We start from the raw sequence: 18,222 nt of genomic DNA on the forward strand, positions 1-18,222 counted from the left end.
AACGAAATGACGCACTGGTTTACCAATCATTTGGTCAAGATGGCATGCAGTGAGTGCACGTCTGGAGAGAAAGCAGAAGCAACCTCGATTCTCCTCGAGTCCACCTGACAACTCACTGAGCGGAGTGTTTGAAATAAAGCGGAGGTCTGAGAAAGATGATGCACAGCTGTGGGCCATTTATAAAAGCTTTCACCATAAGTTTGAGAACTGGGAGAAGAAACGAAAGGCTCTTTTTAATCAGCGCAGCAGTTATTTAGAATTACGTAACGTAAAGTTTCTGCTTTAGTTTTAAAAACACATTTCTCAGATCACAAACATATTCTTGCCTCTCTAATATAGCAGTCTGATGCTAACCTGTAGCTGTCCAACCAACTGGCAACATTTGTCTTTAAAAGTGAATATTAGTTTCCTGCCTTTCTCAGCGAACCCATGGTGGAAATACACCGTGTACAAAATGTGAGTCTACTGCAAGACTTTCAACTCAACTCAACTTTATTTATGTAGTGCAAATTACAACAAAGTCACCTCAGCGAGCTTAAGAAAATATAGAGTCCATAGTAAGAAAGAAAGAGAGAACACAACAAGATCCACATGAACAAGCATTTAACGACAGTGGGAAGAAAAGAAAAACTCCCTCACACACTGATGGAAATGTTATCTTTGCACCGTGAGACCTTGATAGTAACCATTGCCTAATAAAGTTTAGATACGTAAAACACAAACCATCATCATGGGAACAACCTGCTCTTTCTCCAAAGTTACTGCTGCAATATAACAAATGAAAGTAGTGATCTGTAAAGTACAAAACCAGTACACACACAAAAAAAACAAAGTTTGCTTTAAAAGTACTGGACAGCAATGCTTTTTTTTTTTTTAAAAAAGGCAAATTACTCTCATTTCAACTGTTTTAGGATTAGCTTTGTGTTTGATACAGCATCAATGTTAATGGTTCCTTATATGGACTGTATTACTGTCAAAATATTTGTATTTGTGCCCAAGTAGGGCGTGTACACAAGTAGTATACACTTAAATATTTGAAAACAAGTGAAAAATTCATACAAATTTGCAAGTTTTCATTTGGGATTCACTGACAGATTTTTTGTATTTTCTTCCTGTGGATACAAACCTGACAGACTAAAGTAAGTTACCATCAAAACAACATCATCACCAGGTCACAGGTTTATGTGTCAAGAAAAGAGCTGAAATGCAAATTCTGTAGACGTGTCCCAATTTGCAATTGTAGATTTAATCTAAACAAAGTTCCATAAAGGTTTAAATTTAAAAGAAACATATGGTAAAATAATTTGTAGACCACATATTAGATTTTGCTCAGTATCCCCCACAGGCATAGTGTTTACATTTATTTTACCGTTGTCAGATTTGGTATCCATGGGTAGAAAATCCACATCTTCAACTTTAAATAGCAAATACAAATTTGCAAGGTTGTACAAACTTTTATTTTGTGTGCGATTATTCACGTACACCTCATTTTTGTGAATACATTTTATGTCTGCGGGCAGAAATCCTTACCCTGTATATCTTTTCAATATCAAAAGCATTTATTAATCAGAAACAGTGGGACGTGCAAAAATTTTGCCATGTGTTCAAAATCTCATAGCCAATGAACATAGTATTTGATTATATATTAAAAATCCAGTTGATGAAAATCTCTAATGTTGTTTTTGGCCACAGACATAACTTTTGGCATATGATTCAATTTCTCGAGTGAAGCCAGAACTCATAGTGTGGCAGATGTCTGAAAGATTTTTACTCCTAAAAGTTTACCTATCAGCGAAAGTTGTAAGATTGTGTAATAATATTAATAATAATAATTTCAGGCCACCCAAGGACACGTTACAATGAAAAAAGAATAATAAAAACGGTGCAATACATTATAAAACAAAATAATACAAAAGAAAGAGAAAGCAATGTAGGAGAAATTATGGAATGTGATGAAACAATTGAATTACAGGGAATATGCAGATTAGTGGAGATGGGTTTTGAGTTTTGATTTGAAAAGGGTTCAGTTGCCAAAGTTGAATTGCATTATTGCAATGCATTTGCTGCATTGCATTATTTATTTATTTATTTTTTTTTTTAAAGGATTTTTTTTTTTGTCTCTAGTGGCCTTTATATGACAGTTGCTAGACAGGAAAGGGGTCAGAGAGAGCAGGGAATGACACGCAGGAAAGGGTCCCAGGCCGGGAATCAAACCTGGACCCGCTGCAGGTGAGGAACTACAGCCTCCGTACATGGGGCGGGCGCTCTACATAATCGCCCCGCATTGCATTATTTAAATGCATTATGCGTATAGTTCATGATACATAACCTCAAATCTCTGCTCTTTGCGCTGATGTGTGCAACCCAACCAGAAGGTCATCATTACACACAGACTTCTACTTAGAAGTAATGACTTGTCAGCAAGTTAGAACCATGGGTGACTCATGAGCCAGACTAAAGCCTTAAAAAGAAAAAGAACTGTACTCAGTTTATATGTATGTGTCTTTTAATCAAGGCCCCAGACGTATTGCAGTGTATTATAAGAGCTTGGGCAACAGCTAATCCCAGAGACAATGTACAAAGTGGATCACAGCCCACTGGTTGGACCCTTGTCCGACCCTTAGACTTGATTAGCGGGGTTAGAGTGCCATGATAATCCCACCCCATGGGCTTAGATCCAGTCATTATGCTGGCAATGGTCCGTAGGGGACCAGAGAAATCCCTCTTCAACTTTAAGACATCAACACTGATTATGGAGCCAGGCTTTTATGTGAAGTCAGAGTTCAGTTGTTACCTAAACGGTTTTGAGAAGTTATGTAAGAAAGTGGGTTTATGGTACTAAAAACATTTCAATGACCATTTGTGAATTTGCAGCTGAAGTAGGACACAGTGGAAAGCCCATTTACACCATTAGCTCATACAATACTATGTCACAGTTTGTACAGTTTGTTTTAAAACCTATTGGGTTAGATAGCTGAGAAAAGACGTCTATTAAAGATTATTTCACCATTGTTCCTTTTATTATCACAATTATCACAGGGATAAAGTTTCATCCCTCCACCAAATTTAAGTAATAAGAAGACAAAGATTATGTTATAAAAGACTGTATTGTAAAGTTGTAAAAATACTGTAGTAGAGAAGTGCAGCTACAGGGGAAAATAACTATTTATCTGTCTCTTTTGTAGGTCATATGATTGACAGCTTGAGGTTCTAGTGCAGACAATAAATTACACTTTTCTTAGACTGGTAGACATTACAAAAAATATAATGACAAAAGCCACAAGGCCTAAATCACAAGATGGCTTCCTCGCTGAGACACAACAAAAGTTTTCCTGTGGAAAGTGGAGCTGGTCTGACTATCATTAGACCAGTTTCACCCACTCTTTGGACAGACAACATACTCATCTGCAGTCTGCCAGACATCACTAACTCCCTTTTAGCCCTGTCAACCCTATCATTAGCACAAATGCAAGATAGCAGCTAATTGATAGTCTCATGCCTATTGTTATTGTGTCAAAGCTACGAATAGAGGAGAGAACTTATGATCATCTGACCTCACAGAGTTACAGGCTTTAGCGTCCACTAGCATCTCTCAGGTTAAATCTTTCCAGTTACTAAATTCAACTCAAAAACATATCTTTGAGTTCATTTTAGAACAATATTTATTTCACATTACAGAGAAAATGTATAATTGGTTGATTGTGTCATGGTTATTGGCCATTTGCTGTTTCCTTTTACATTTTCTGATTTTGTTCATTTGTTACAGTGTGATAGTAGAAATAGTAAGGATTAGCAACTAGTTGGCTGTAGCAACTAGCATGTTGGGAGTTCCAAATAATACATCTGGTTTCAGTTTCAGTGTGCAGCAGAAGCATCTAGCAAGCGTTAGCATCTAGGAAGCGTTAGCATCTAGGAAGCCTTAGCATTTAGCAAGCGTTAGCAACTAGGAAGTGTTAGCATTTAGCAAGCGTTTGCATCTAGGAAGTGTTAGCATCTAGGAAGCGTTAGCATTTAGCAAGTATTAGCAACTAGGAAGTGTTAGCATTTAGCAAGCATTAGCATCTAGGAAGTGTTAGCATCTAGGAAGCGTTAGCATGCGTTAGCAACTAGGAAGTGTTAGCATCTAGGAAGCTTTAGCATTTAGAAAGCGTTAACAACTAGGAAGTGTTAACATCTAGGAAGCGTTAGCATTTAGTAAACGTTAGCAACTAGGAAGTGTTAGCATCTAGCAAGCGTTAGCATCTAGGAAGCGTTAGCATTTAGCAAGCGTTAGCATCTAAGAAGTGTTAGCATCTAAGAAGCATTAGCATTTATCAAGCGTTAGCATCTAGGAAGTGTTAGCATCTAGCAAGCGTTAGCATCTAGCAAGCGTTAGCATTTAGCAAGCGTTAGCAGCTGGGTAGTAGTGTGTAAATTACAATTTGTTTTAGCTGTTCTTGCTCATTTTTCATTCCAGCTGGTGACAGACAGCCACATCTGGACAGAACAATCAGTCTATAACATAAAAGACAGACAACCATTGACACAATAATTCCCATCTAAGGTCAAATTAAATTCTCCAATTGACTGAACATACGTGTTTGGACTGTGGGAGGAGGCCTGAACAGCATACCTGGAGAACTGGGAGGAACATGAGAAATTCAACCAGAAATCTTCAGTTTCACGAGGAGTCCATCCTAGCAGAGCCTACTTACTGTGAGACTCTAAAAAACCCAAACCCTAGGGTCTTGCCCATGCTTATTGAACCAAGTATTTTTGTCTTGTTAACAGGGACTAGCAACCCTAACCAAACAGTAAGCTAACTAATATTATGTTAAATGAACAGCCCATACCTGGAACTTTTCAAAGGCTAAAACATGCATGAGTCCAACTACAACAGAGTTTAGGTTCATCTTAAAGCAGGCTCTGTATTAATTAATTAATATTCTATGTAAAGATCTAATGATAATGCTATAAGTTGAAGAGATAATCAGGAAGTAACACCCTAGGAATATACGGAAACACACCCATCATTGACAAGTTGCATGAAATGAATTACACACAAACAGCCACGGAACCAGAATTTTTTTTCTCCCGGTGCTAAGGGAGTGCAGGATTAATATGTGGGGCTGCTGATAATTTAAAAAAAAAAAAAAAAAAAAAAAAAAAAAAAGATATTACTTTTATAAGGAGTTTCTCATTTTTTCTTTAATAAAAGAAGTTGTGCAACACAAAATGTTAGATTTAAATGTAGTTTTAACTGAATTTGGTCAAAGGATATTTAACAAATTAGTTAAGCATAATACAAGTGACCACAGAGCAATGGCAACAAAAAAAAATGAGCAAAAGTAACCTGACAGCCACTCTTTCGCCTGCTAATAATCAGACAGTAAATCTAAAATGCAAAACATCAGTGATGAAGGCAGGCATACACACTTTGTGATTTTTGGCCCATTTTGAGCCGATTTTCGACTCTTGTGTCTGTTTAGTGGGATCGTGCGAGTCTCTGCTCGATCGTGTGTCGGGCATCGCGTTGTATACATGGGGTCACGAGAAGCGATTAACACCTCACGACCAGCTCCCGATCAGCAATCGTAGGGTCGTAAGGAAATCAAACATGTTTGAAATCCAGTCGCTACTCGTGACGGTATCTCACAGTTGAAGCAGTGCTACAGACCGGCTTACCGTAAACTCTCACACTGCGCATGCCTGAACACCGTAGGACCGCTGTAAAATTGACGGACTGTACTGCCCACATCTGTCAAGCCAGCTCCTGGTCCATCACGTCGCCATCTTTTCTTTTTTAAAGCTCTTTTTGCTGAGATTTGCGAGTGTCTCTCCACTTCCGGGTTCTTCTTCTTCGTTTGTTTTAATGGCGACGCTTCAGTGTTGTTCTTCTTCCTCCTCTAATTTGTACGTTGCATTTCCGGAAACAAGACCCCGACGTGTCGTGTATGAACGTACAGTGTGAGCAGTCAGATCGTTAAATAAAATGCTCGAGGAGCTTAACTGGAGCTACACATATTCCTGACGGGGCTATAGCCCCCCCTAGCCCCGGTGTAGCGCCGTTCCTGCATACAAATTACAGTACATTTCATGATTAATAATTTAGGTGTACCTGGAATGAATTTTAATTGCCAGCTCCATCAAAATATCATATATAATAGGCCATCGAGATGTTTAGTCTGGTAACTTTCTTTAAAAATTCTTGTAGAGCAGAGAGGAGTAGAAAATACCTGGTTGTCAGGAGGACAAGGTGGCCGCCATTTTGCTTACCTCAGACGCTGGTAGTGATGTTGTATTTGGCTGTGCCGGCGGCTAAATGGGTACTTGTCTAGTAGGTTTCCCTCCTTTAAATCACTTGTTTCCCAGACTTGTTCCTTGGTATGTCCACTCTCTCTGATACTCAGTGGTGTTGCACATCTCTGTTGAGTCTCCAATGTAATCAGTGCAGCTGTGGCTGCTCTGATACACAACAGCTCACAATGACAACTCAAACACACATCCTTGTGTTGTCTGTAGCCAGAAGTCAAAAATCATCTTTAATGTTAATTTTTCAACATCTGCTGCATGGACAAACAGCAAATGGAGAAAAAAGGTTTCTCTCTGAGCCACAGTGTAAACTAACAGTAGAAAAAAGTAGTGATAAATAAAACAATAGTAGAGGAAATGCAGAGAAAAGCACTACAATATGACACTAAAATAAATAAAAAAAGAAATTGACAAATCAGGGAGAAGCAAATGAAAACACCGGAATCAACAACTTTATGTCAGATCCTATAAAATTGTGAGAAAAGTACTTTAAATGTGTTGAAAGAGGTACACATCTTGATTATTGGCAACAATTAAACACAAACTATATATATATATATTTCTACTACAGGTACCCTTTAAAACTCATTTTAGTTCAGGCACCAGTTTGATCTGAAGTGGGCCGCAGATTTTAGGTTGGGGGAAAAAGAACAATTTTAACATCATTTGTGCCCCACTTTTTAATATCAGTCCCTGTCGGATATTCACTTTAAAAATTACTGATTTTGTAACCAATTTTTGTGTAATTTAGAGGAATTTTGTGGAATTGTTTGTAATAAATTGCAAGAGTTCTTTCCACAATCTGCAATTAAAAACGACTGCATTCACGCGATATAAACAAAGAAAAACTGCAGACGCCCCTAGTTTCACTTAATTTGTGAATTTGAAATATCTACAAATGGATTATTTGATAATTTACACAATAATTGGACATATGTGTCCTAAAAGCATCTTAGTGGAGAATGTCTTGAGGATTTTTGCTATTCTTACGAATAGATTTCAGTCAGAATGACTTACGCCAAATTTGGGATTTACGTACCCAAATAAAAACTTTAAAGCTGATATCTGGAGTTTCTGAGAAATCCATGTTTATGTGTGATTCTTTTGAAATGCAAAAAATACCTAACTAGTCTTTTACTATGGTTTACTGCCAGTGGTCATTTATATACATAAACATATATACAGTAAGTCCCTCCTTTGTCCTATAGACCCCTATACAAATGGCTGCGTGCACCCAGCCAATAGAATTCAACTTCCTGTTTTTGAACTGTCAATCAAAGTGAATGTGGAACTGTGCACGGAACCAAGGCGCGCGTCATAACAGCAAACAGGTAAATATGATTTTGGCCCTTACCTGACCCATAGACTTATATCAATGCGACTCAATGCAACCTTGTCATGTTCCGCGATGCACATGCAGAAAAGTAGAGGCGTGGCTTCTGGTAGATTGGCAGAGGCAGTGGGAGGAAGTGGAGCTGTTTAGGGCGAGACATCGAGACGTTTCTCAGAAACTCCAGATATCAGCGTTAAACATGTCGTTCCTACTAGATTCACCTGGTAAGACCAGCTTACCATGGAATTACCAGTTCACACTATAGTGTCAGTAAAGATTGTCTACAGAGCCACCAGTCAACTCAGATGAATGTTTTACATTTTATTTTGTTCCTCTCACAAAGACAAACACATCTGATACTAAGATCAGACGCCATAAGAAACGCTCACACTTTGGGTGTCACTGTTACAGCCCTGTCAAACATGACCAATAATCACACATACTCACATGCATAATTATCATGATCACATTAGAAATATCACATATGGTTACTATGTAACACACATAACATCTCATACACTTGCTCTGTGTTGCTGGTGATCAATCATTGGCCCAGATTAAACAAGATAAATAGATAAAACTGAATGAGAGGCTTCTGAAAAATAAGAAGCAAACACATACAACAGTTGGGTGATTTCACCTACTTAACAGAAAAGAAGGCGTTATGTTGGGTCCTCATTACCTAATTATCAAAAGAGGCCATGACCATGAAACCAATGGGGGTGAAAGCTCAAAAACCACCGACACGTTTACCATCGCAAAGCTTTAAAAGATGGATTTCATTTCCTATTGCACCACTGGCCCAAAGGTCAGACTTTAGAGATTTGTGTGTATGTGTGTGTGTTTGTATCGTTAGTGACGAGTGCAATGAACAGAGAAAACAGACTTGTTCATGGACTGGTGTTACATTATTAATCTCTAGAGAACTGAGAAGTAACGAATCCCATAGAACATGTGGTAAAGATTGCAGTTGTAGGGCATTTGATTATCATCAGTAGAAATGTCATTTATTATTCATAAAAGCTTGTGTCAAACATATGTAGTTGGTATGCCATGAGGGGAAAAGTGAATCATTACTTCCAGATGTGTCCACAAATGTGACAGTTCAGAGCCCAAACTCATTTCCTAAAAAGTTAACAAAAGTCTGATTAATGGAATAAACTCTTTTGATGTTTTCACATGAAGAAAATAAACAGGAGCAGCTTTAGCAGTGAAATAATCCTAGGATTTTATCAGAGTGCAATGACTTCATGATTTTAGCTCAGTGAAAATAGAAAACAATCGGTTGTACAGTGTTAAACACAGAGGAGCCCATTTATAAACAAAGAAAAAAAAAAAAACAGACATAAACAAGGAATATACTTTAAGTATGTGTCCATTTCTGAGTCAGCTCACATATCCTTTGGACAGTCAGTAAGATGATTACCGTAAGGTGTTCAAAGCGCAATTATTTTTGGTTTTATGCTAGTCACAGCCTTATTTACCAGTTCAGACTGGTGCTGATGGGCAGATAGTGGTTATAGTGTTGGTTTCATGTCTTTCAGGCATCACCGAAATTATCTTCAGGTGAAGGTGAAAGTAACGTCCTCTTCATAGCTCAGGAGGTCAAGCTCAGCCGGTTCAAACGTCCCTCTATTAAAGTCACCCAGACCAGCTCATGCTGCGTCGTTCAACATCTGTCCCAGTCTTTCTCAATCAGTCAGCATTTCCAGTTTTCTCCCTTCCTACTGCACACACACGTACTTCTTCCACCAAGACTTTGACAGCATCTTCATCTTGTCGGCCGTGCTTCGGACTTTCCTCTCCCGCCGCGCTCTCCTGTCAGACTGTCGCAGCCCCACAGAGATGGCGGCGTCAAACACATCCTTCAGATTCTTTTGCGTCAACGACGAACACTCAACGTACGTCACCGCTCCAATTTTCTCCGCCAACGCTCGGGCGTCTTCCTCCGGCACCGGCTGCTCCCTCCGCCTCGCCAGCTCGATGAGGACTTTGACGTCCTGCCGCAAGTCGCACTGCGTGCCCACCAGGAGGACGGGTGTGAGAGGGCAGCGTCGACGGATTTCAGGGACCCATTTCTCCCAGACGTTCTGAAAAGAGGCGGGGCTGACCACGCTAAAGCAGAGCAGCAGGGCATCCGTTCGACTATAGCAGAAGTGGCGAAGTTTGTCGAACTCGTCCTAAAGGAAAAAAAGAGAAAGATACTGAATGTTTTACCAGGTAGGGTTTGGCAATATATCGAGATTCAAGATATATTGAGTTTTCTATTTTGGAAATAGAGAAAATGACAATATCACCTATTCTCTACTTCCCAGAACAGCACAATAAGAACAGTTAGATGGATTTCTGAGTGCATCCTAACTCAGACCTACCCCTAAAAAAGCCACACTACAGGACTCACTCACACGTGCTGTCCCATACAGGAGAAAAAAGGCAAAAGTAGCAAATATTGTGCAGCCGTTTGTTAGTAAATGTGCCAGTCCCATTGTGTATTTTTCCCTCTTTTGTGTATTTTGTTGTCCTATGTATTTTTGTTTTTTTTGTGTATTTTTTGGTAATTGGTCATTTCTGAGTCGTTTTGACTATTTTTGGTATGTATGTTGGTCTTTTATTTTTAATTGTCCCATTGTGTATTTTTTCTTCTCTTTTTGTGTCTTTCTCTGTTTATTTGTACGTTTTTTATGTATTTTTGTTGTCCCATTGTGCATTTTCTTTTCTCCTTTTGTGTATTTTGTTGTCCTATTAAGTATTTGTAATGTTCTTTTGTGTATTTGGTATTTTTTGCTGTCACCGTGATATTATTTTAGCCTGTGTGGCATTGTGTATAAGCACATTTAACCGCAAATTGTCTTTTTGGTTTTTAAATTAAAAATAATCAAGATTTATATCGTATATCAGGATTTTGAGAAAAAATATTGAAATGTAAATTTTGGTCTTTGTCGCCCAGCCCTATTACCAGGTTACACCACTTTTTCATAATCTGTTTATCTAACACATTTATCTCCACACACTCAAGCACTGCAACAACATCCTGGAGAAGGGAGTTATTCCAGTAATTGTTCAACAACAACCAGTCTAAATAGTGTTTACGTTGTGCTAACATGCAGCGCAGACAGGCCTGGGCTGCTCTTTTATACCAGCTGCAGAAAATCTCCTCTTAATGAACACTTTGGAACCACACAGCTTTGAACAACAACAGCCTTCCACATCCTTGAGTAAACCGATCAGGAGTAGCAGAAATGGGATGAAAATGTCTTCTTTTTTTTTAACCTTTAAAAATCTCAGTCTTACACAATCACAGACTCGATTCGTCAACATTTGCTTTAGAAGGCTAAAAACTATGGAGGACCAAACATGCCAAATTTTAAATTAAATTAAACGTGAAAAAAAGAGGAAAATTAAATACAAAAATAAATACATTCATTAAATAAATGAATACAAAAAATGAAAATATATTGTCCAAAAATGTAATTTAGAGGCAGAAATAAAAAGCAAATACAAATATAGTTTATTTCAATTTTTAGCTTTTTTAAATTGAATCATTTACTTTATACAAATAAAAATATTTGTATTTTTGTTGTGTTTTTATTTCTACTTTTATTCATTTTTTTTTTTTTTTTTTTTTTTAATTTTGGCAGGTTTGGGTTGCAACAAAATATAAATATAAATGAGTCTTTTTTTAAACCCACTTTTATTTATCAACCTATATAACATTTTTGGACAATATTTTTGCATTTTTTTAACACTTTATTTATTTGTATTTCATTTTCAATTTTCCGTTTTGATGTTTTTCACGTTAATTTAGTTATTCATTTATTTTTAATTTAGGCAGGTTTTGGTCACAACAAAGTATGAATGTAAATGAGGGGGCTGTCTTTTTCATTTCCACTTTTAAATATCAATCTATATTCAATTTTTGGACAATATTTTTTAAAATGTTTAACTTTTGTATTTTTTCCCCACTCATAATTTTTTATTTGTATTTTATTTTCAATTTATTTTCATTTTTTAGGTTTATTTACTTATTCATTTATTTTTCATTTTGGCTGGTTTGGTCCTCCATATAAAAATTGGAGCTAGAACTTTCTAAAATACTAGTTTTAGCAGAAGATGAGATGTTTTTGGTGATCTTATGACGCAGGGCAATGCACGCAATATTCATTATATCAACATCTCTGAAGGAAAAGCAACTTTGTTTATGATCCGTGGCAACACTCGCCATCGTCTCGTGTTCTCCCCACCCTGCCTCTCCCTCTGCGTTCTTACTTTCTTGGCACGCCCGGACCGTTCTCTGCCAAACGCTTCCTCTCTTACAAAACTGCATTAGTTCAGGTTAAGTGTTTGCCGACTTCTCTAATCAGATTCGCCCGAGCTTGTCTGCTTTACAACGAGTACTGTTTATTCACAGCGTGCAGCTCGCAACACGCTGTGAGCTTTTTACGTGTATTAAAGGGTTTGTTCAAACGCTTCATTCCACATCATAGCCAACACGTCTTTGATTCAGTGAAGAACTGCCTGTGCAACTTGCTGTGTCAAACATGTGGCTCCCAGGGCTGGGTTCTGTTGGGTTGATTATGAAACAACCGCCCCCCACCCCGAGGCATGAAATCTGTCTCAATCTGTTCCTTCAAAAACTGCATGACAAACATATCTCATAACTGAGTCAATAAAACTACCTGAATACATTCAACAGTAAAAACTCGTCTAAACTTGTTTGTCTTTGACTAATAAAGTTCATATTGATCAATCACACTTTCTATAATTAGCCAATAAAAGGTTACTATACTGCTTAGAACATACTCAAGGTGTTGCACATACCACTCAAAATTAATGAGTGACTAAGAAAACTGACAAGACCCACAACAATTTGCCTCAGAGGACAAAATAAAAAGGTTTCTGAACCAAGTATGTACTTTACTTGTCTGCTTATGCCACTATAAACACGTAATACATGGTTATACCAGACTTTTATGATAATGTTGTTCCAAATGTATTCATACAGAACTCTTTCACTGAAAAGACAAACAGTCAGGTATCATTAAAAATATTGTTTAATGTGTGCTGAAACTTTTTTGGATCATAAAGAAGAATTTGAGATATAATGACTGAGATTTTAAGCTTCAGTCAAAAATATCTCAACCTTGCTGTAGTTGTACACAATTTACTCTTAAAACAATTTAGAATTAAAGGGGCGTTATAGCGAATTTCAACCAGATTTGTGCCACCGAGAGGTGCAATTGCACTACCTGGAAGTCAATGTAGAGCTAAAAATTGTACGGCGAACGCTGCGTTCATTACAGCTCGAAATCTGCAAATTCCAAGTTAAAAATTCGAAACTCTGTTGAAATATCTCCAAAACAAAGCTAACTGAGATAGTATTTACAATAAAGACGTTGATGTTTGTGTGATTTGTGGCCTTACAATGGACTTTTGTTTAAATTGGAATTTGGAAAATCCAGAGTTCAGTTACCCTGAACGCAGCGTTACGGCCCCTTGCGGTATTGCGTCATTTCCACACGTTTGCAAGTCACACCCACTCAACGCCCCTACACTAGCGTAGCGTATACAGTGCCTTTTAAACTATACATTCTGTAGACTGATTTATGTTACATCATTGAGTTTTTGTGCAAAATGTGGGCAAGTACAGTGATTAGTTACATTTCAACAGGTTTGAAGTTACATTTTGGCACACCAGTATCTGTTTTAATCAGAGTAAATGTGTTTATTAAACAACTGGTTAAACATGCTGTTGTAGCTTCATATAACATTTCACTTATTACCTGATTTTTAAAATGCTGCGCAAACATTTATAACCAATTTTCTTGGATTGACAGCTGCTATAATGCCATTAGACTTGGGACAGTGGAAAGGCAAGCATATAGATAATGTGATGTCATGTTTACAAATGCTCAGGGTGGGCGTGCGTGCGTGCGTGTGTCAGAGATGTGAGACTCACCTGTCCTGCAGTGTCACACAGTTGTAGTCTGACTGGGCTTCCATCCACCTGGACCACAGCTACAGACACAAAGAACAGAACAAGAAAAATAAGTGACAGACACACAAACAACAATGGCTGGTATAAACGACCCCCCAGTAGAAAACCCCCCCTGCTCTGGCCTCACAGCTCCCAGACGCCGGCCTGGCCTCGCCCACCCACCCACTCTGTGAGTTACTGCTCAGACCATAACACTTTACTATCACTTGGACTGCTGTGAGCTTTGTTCTGTGCTACACCTAAGGGTCCATTAACACAATGCACATTTTGTTTATTCGGCTCAGAGACGATCCAATCCAACAGGCTTCATTTCCAGTTTGGAGAAGTGAGAGGGTCATCATACAGGGAGGTAAAAAATCCATTACCATTTGTTTCATAAGTCTGAACACAAAGCAATGCAGCGGTCACATGGAAGCAGTTACTAAAGGCCTGCAGTGTGGGGTTGCTCATAACACCTCATCAGAGAGTCTGCTGGAACGTTTCATGTAGCACCACATAAGCTACTTGTTGCACTTGACTTAAGAAAACGAGGGGGAACCATAAAGAAATCAAAAGGAGTGCTGCAATCATGGCATCACGTTCCAATCCCTGGTGTTTAAAGGCCTTAGATTCTCCCCTCGTCGTCTCCTCACTCTGCTTTACCTTCTCTACCACCTGTGTTGTTGCGTAACTACTCAGCACTCAATCAGCTTTCAAGGAGACGCTCCGACTCCATGCACTGAGAGAGAGATGACATCACTATTACGGGCCCCAACTGCACAATCGCTCTCTTGTCAGACCAAAGACAATCTCTGCCTCAGAGCCGCTGCAACAGATGGGCCCGTTTCAGGGCTCCGGGGTCAAGGCTGACAACAATAGGCGGAGTTGTGCAATCTAAAACCTCTGAGCTAGAGGCTCCTTCTGGTTCCTGTGGCAGGTTGGAGCCACAACTGCTGGGACCACAGTGTGAGGGCATTGGGACCATGCTGTTGGCCTATATGCTACGTAACATCAGCGCTAAACTGGTCAAATTAAGCACTGTATATTCACTTGGTAACTTATGTTGGAGTTTATTGATTAAAAGGAAATTAATAGGAAAACAACAACATCTCTTGAGGTTTGGGCAGTTTCAGGTGGAAGGTTTTTAAAGATGAAGGTCTAATAATAAGTTACTGTTAACATCAGGTCAAAGGCATATTCTCACCACATGTCCATTTTAAAATCATTAGGTTTATCCACTTTTCTAAATATGCGTTTCTGGTTTATTTTGGCCTCACTTTTCTTTTTTGGATTTGATAAAATTAGTCAAGGAACCCAGACAGTTTTTTTTTCTTGAAGACATTTGGCATCTTGAATGAGAGCCGACATCCTCAAAGAAACTTCAAGCAAACCTAGAATTCATTTTAAAGTTAACTACACCTTTTAAAACACATTTTACATTAAAATGATAGACTACAGTGGAGAATTGTGCCTAAAACACGCAGAGCACACACAATTATATTCTAGTGCAGGGCTTTCAAACTCATTTTAGTTCAAATACGTAGTTTGATCTCATGGGCAACAGATTTTTAGTGGAAAAACAAGTCATTTCAACATTATTGTGTTGGCACTTCTACGTATACATAAAATACTAAATATGTAAGAAACTGACCATATCTAAGCAATAAGTGACAGATATCAGTCCCAACAGAATCTTTACTTTAAATTTCCTAGATTTTGTGACTAATTTCTATTTAATTAAGGGAAATACTATGTCATAATTTGAGGAAAATTGAAGGATTTTATAGGAATTTTTCAACAGTTCAACATTAAAAATGCCTGCAATTGTGTGATGTAAGCACTGGGAAAACTGTGAGCCCCTGCAATTACTCTTAAGATTCATTTACACATTTGTTTTTATTATTTTACTCCATTGAAGCTACTCTAATGTAATTCCTGTGAAGTTTGATTTATCAGAGGAGGGTGGGTTCACCTCAGAGCAGGAGAAATCTGACCCTGGTTCTGGGACTTAACGTTAAATTCAGACACTTTCTCAGTCGGATGGTATTGCTTGCTTTTTGGACTAAAAATCACAAAACTGGATGGTCACTTGTATTTGTCTATGCAGATGATGTCATTTTTATATTTTGTCCATTCCAAATAAAAAATACAATAAATATATAAATTCATGTTTTCTCTGTCATTTTTACTTTGTCCTGCGGGCCGAATTGGATGCTCCAAAGGGCCGGATTTGGCCCCCGGGCCTTGAGTTTGACACATTTCTAGTGTGTGTTATATATTTATTTTAAATTACAAAACTAACACAAGACCACATGCAAACAGGCATCGCACTAAATGGAAAGCAGATGCAAAATAAAAAGACAGTTATAGATGAAGTAAAAAGTGTGACTCACCTGTTATTTTCTGAAAATTTTCCAAAATCTAGTCTATCAGCGTAATTATTATCTAAGTGTCTTACCTGAAAAGTCATCAAAGGCGGTAGGGACGTATTTGGTTGGGTAGCCATTGGTCGTGTAGCTGACCACCAGGCTGGTCTTTCCCACCGCTCCGTCTCCGAGCAGGACGCACTTCAGCAGCCGCTCCTGCGCCTGCCCAGGCCGGGCGGGTTTGGGTTTGTGCGGGGGCACCGGAGGGGCCATGGTCCTCCCGTAGTCCATTGTGACTGGAGCGAAGCTTCAATAACCCAGCAGCACGACACAGACTAACTGAGCATCCACCATGTGAAACAAGCATCAGCCTGACCACCTTACAATCTTCAAAGTGTGCGTAAAAGAAGTGCGTAAAATCTATCCAAACGAAACGTCCTGCCCGGTACAGGACGACAGATCACCATGTCGACCACAGACTCTCACGGCCTCAGTGTTAGATGCGTGAGGGCGGGACATGGATGGTTTATATACTCACTGTGTTTGGGTTAATCCCACCCACCACAGAGGACTGCACTAACACGGATTATGGCCTTTATTTGATCCAAGTTACTTTAATACATAACTAAAAGAAGAAGAAAAAAAGGCAATAACAGCAGAACTTAGTTTTTAACCATTGCAAGAAGTTTTAACTCGCAAAAAGCTTTCAATTAAACAAAGCGAGGCTCCCCACTGAATGCGGACACGTCCAGACATGTTCACTTTAGTTTATTATGGGATAAAGGAAGCTTTGAACTCCATTAGAGACGAGGGACGCATGAGAAAAGCGGTGAAATTGAACACACATTCTGACCACCTGACCCACTAAACTAAAAGTGTACTTTACTGAGGTCACACACCCACCCACCAAGGACCTCAGGATTACTACTGAGATAACACTGAGTGGAAGGCTACTGGGTAAATGGATATGTGTGTATGTATGACTATGGTCACATGGCAAATGTAGCTCAAATTGATTGGTTTGGAAACAGCAGTTGAACCTTCACCCTGGTTTTCATTCTCGGAAAGATAAACCTGAACCTGAAAATAAAGTCTGGAATTATGTCGCCCCCTGTTGGTTTTTTACCGACAACTCACAGGAAGATTGAGGTTATGGAGGACCAAACCTGCCAAAATCAAAATAAATAAATCAACGTGAAAAAATAAAAAATAAATAAATAAATACAAGTGAGGAAAAAAAATACTAAACTTAAAGTATGAATACAAATGTAAACACATAATTAAATAAAAGCACAAAAATGCAAAAATTTAAAATTGTCCAAAAACTAAATAAATATAGACTGATGAATTAAAAAAAAGAAAATAAACATTTATTTTTAATTTTGGCAGGTGTGGTCCTCCATATGAGGTTAATAATAATAATAATAATAACAACAATTAAATAAAAACATCAATAATCCATCCATTTCCTGACCCGCTTGCCCCTTTTGTGAGAAGGACTGACTGTGGCAGGCTATACAATTATTAGTACAACAGATCAGAAAGATTCATCTCACTAAGAGTGTGAATAAAAGAGGCAAAATAAACAATATGTTTGCAAACCAGTCTATATTATAAATTTGAAGATATATATATATATGCAGATATTCAATAATAAAAGTACTTATTAGACATCTGTACAATGTTTGGGGAAAAATTCCTTCTTCATATTAACAATCATATTCAGTGCACTTATAATAACCAAAAGTATATTCATAAAGTCATTGCAATGTTCAGATTGTTCACAATCATTAATTCAAGTTGAACAACACAATCGTTTTCATATTTGGGCCTCATTTAAAACCAAGGTTGGTTTTCAAAACATACAAACGTAACTTCATTAAGGTAAAAAATCGGTGTAAACACTACGTGAAAGCGTATAACAAACATTCAATTGTTCCCTGAAGTCCAACCCATACTTCGGCTTAATTATCTTTAAAAACAATAATAATAAAAAAACTGTTTTCTATACCTTGACGTAACTTCGTTTAGAAGTATTGCGAAAAGTTTCCAAAATGGCGCTTAGCACCTCCGCTAAAAACAAACGGGAAAATTACAGATATCTCCTTTTAAGGATTATATTCTTAAAAACCAAACAGACCGATACACTCACCGTTCAATCCGATTAAAGGTCGCGTATTCAGCGTTCATCCAGTGATTTAAATCAGAACTTTTGTGCCGGTTCACGGTAGGAGCTTAACACAAGTGCGGCAGGCTTG

General features: G+C 38.1%; 1 protein-coding gene across 1 annotated transcript; it reads right to left on the reverse strand.

The window, feature by feature from the left end:
• Positions 1–7,925: 7,925 nt before the first annotated feature.
• Positions 7,926–17,212, reverse strand: rhoub (ras homolog family member Ub). Its single transcript, XM_028464298.1, has 3 exons — positions 16,057–17,212; positions 13,581–13,639; positions 7,926–9,804 (listed from the first exon to the last, which is right to left on the reverse strand). The coding sequence occupies exons 1-3, from the start codon at positions 16,253–16,255 to the stop codon at positions 9,349–9,351; spliced, it is 714 nt and encodes a 237-aa protein (XP_028320099.1). The 5' UTR covers positions 16,256–17,212; the 3' UTR covers positions 7,926–9,348.
• Positions 17,213–18,222: the final 1,010 nt, after the last annotated feature.

This window comes from Gouania willdenowi, chromosome 13 (genome assembly GCF_900634775.1).
Source record: "Gouania willdenowi chromosome 13, fGouWil2.1, whole genome shotgun sequence".
Classification (NCBI taxonomy): Eukaryota; Metazoa; Chordata; class Actinopteri; order Blenniiformes; family Gobiesocidae; genus Gouania; species Gouania willdenowi.